Here is a 1974-nt window from a genome sequence, read left to right as displayed (position 1 = left end):
AGAGCAAGGTTTAAACATCTCAGCTGCTTCCATCATAATAGCAGTAGCTTGGCAGAATACAGCTGAAGAAAACCAAGTTAAGACCAATTTCTTTCATTTGCCTTCAGAGTGATGGCTTTGATATTTTGCTTTGTGTTGCTTTTCCTTTCTGTTTCTAATCTGGAAAGAGGGAGAGAGACAAATAAAGCTCCCAAGGAGACAGATTACACAGCTGGAATAACCTCTGCACATACCTGGTGGGAAAGCAGAGGTTTTGTGATCTGATGTGCTGCCAGATGTGAATTATTTGTGATTATTAATAGTAAATTATATGCAATTATTAATCCATATGAAAAATACACAACTCTGCATAGCGCTTCATTGCAGACAGAGTCCAGTACACTTTTGGAGAGGGCTGTGCTCTCAAGACGGACATAAAATTTGTGTTGTGAGGGTGCAGCAGTCAGACCCTGTATGGAGATGGGAATGATGCGTGGGTGCAACCTGCTCAAAGGGGGCTGGCTTTCAGGGCAGAGTCTTTACAAGACCCTGATGGCAGCTGTATGTACTGCCTGTAAGAATTAACAGCTGTGACTGATATTGTTTAGATAATAAACAAGCTCAGATGAATCAGTTCTTTTGTTTGTCATGAGTTACTTGATGCTACTGTTTTCCAGGCTGTCACTTGAGATAATTGTTTATTGAAACTTAAAATCCCTTGGACTGTCCTGGAGTGCATGCTTACCAAGTCGACTGACATTTCTTGCTGCTTTCTCCTCTGAGCTACAGGACTTCAGCCAAGGGTGCCTCAAGGTGTCAAACCACTGTTCTGGAATGAGCCAGCTGGCGACCACTGAGGGGCAGGGACTCACCCAGGGCAATCCATGTGGTGTTTTGTCCCAGGAGCACTGCCAGTGCAGTCTGATAAGCAGTTTGTTTTCCTCTATGCTGCTTGCATTGAGATCTTTCCCACATGGGTTTCTGTTGACATTCCCTCTTTCCCAATCCAGGTATCTTCTGTCACAGGAATCATGTACTTCACTCATAAAAGAGAAGTAGCGATATGTTTATTGATATAAAGTAGTGATTTAATGAAGTTTGATAGTAAATGCAACTATGGTTTTACAAGATTTGTCAGCAAGGTACACTTGATTATTTACTGCATAGAGGACAGGCTCAGACAAAACTGTCGGGGAGACTGTCACGTTGAGTAATGATGTTCAGAAAGGACCCCCTCGCTTTCTAAACTCCTCCTCAGAGAGGAGTCTGGGTGCAGCTATATCCAATCCTAGTCCCAGGTTTAGGACTAAAGGATTATATATGTGCAATCAATCTTTTTTATCGCTTAGCTAAGATTTTCAAAGTTTAGCATACTATTGATCTCTTACCAAGAATCTGACCTCTCAGCCTCGAGGAGTAACCTTGAGAGATGTCCCTACTCAGGAGGGGATCCTGGCATACAGCCCACTGCCATGTGGGAGAGCCCCAAGGGCTCTTGTGCTGTTCACTCTCTATGGGGGTAAGATGATTGACTTGTGGTCATGTTTGCATACTGGCCACAGGTGCTAGTTTCTTCCAAATTTGGCTTGAGTGAGAGATTGATCAGCACTGTGGTTAGGTGGGCACGTAGCTCACCTTAGCCCTTGGCTTGTGTGTTGTTACCTGTCTCCCCCAAATCTACTTTGAGCCAGATGCAGCCATCACAACCAGATATGACCCTTATGACCATCACTGGTGGAGGTGGTGGTGAGGAGCACACCATCACATCTCCCCCCTCCTCGTGTCCAGCTGGAGGACTCCTCTGCTTTGCCAGTTGCATCCCTTCTCCGGTGCTGACGTGGTGGCCACTGCTGCAGGTTGTGCTGGAGTTGCAGAGCCTCCCAGCCCCTTCCTTCTGGGGGACAGGCAGCAGGCTTGCAAAGGACCTGCTTTTCTGGGGTGCACCCAGCCCTGGCGCCTGCACTGCCCGGGGCCGGGCGTGCCTCCACGTTCCCC

At 46.8% G+C, this 1974-nt stretch overlaps 1 protein-coding gene across 1 annotated transcript in view; it reads left to right on the top strand.

Moving 5' to 3' along the window:
• The first annotated feature begins 459 nt into the window (after positions 1-459).
• The window catches only part of OTULINL (OTU deubiquitinase with linear linkage specificity like), a 15193-nt gene continuing 13678 nt past the window's right edge, over positions 460-1974 (top strand). Inside the window, exons 1-2 of the mRNA XM_010171539.2 lie at positions 460-540; positions 1147-1249. Of these exons, the coding sequence (XP_010169841.2) occupies positions 460-540; positions 1147-1249 (184 nt within the window). The remainder of the gene's footprint in view (positions 541-1146; positions 1250-1974) is intronic.

The sequence above is a fragment of the Antrostomus carolinensis genome, unplaced genomic scaffold, assembly GCF_000700745.2.
Source record: "Antrostomus carolinensis isolate BGI_N321 unplaced genomic scaffold, ASM70074v2 scaffold2067, whole genome shotgun sequence".
In the NCBI taxonomy this organism is placed as follows: domain Eukaryota; kingdom Metazoa; phylum Chordata; class Aves; order Caprimulgiformes; family Caprimulgidae; genus Antrostomus; species Antrostomus carolinensis.
Note: the sequence above shows the minus strand (reverse complement) of the source record. Positions and strands in the feature narration are given on the sequence as shown.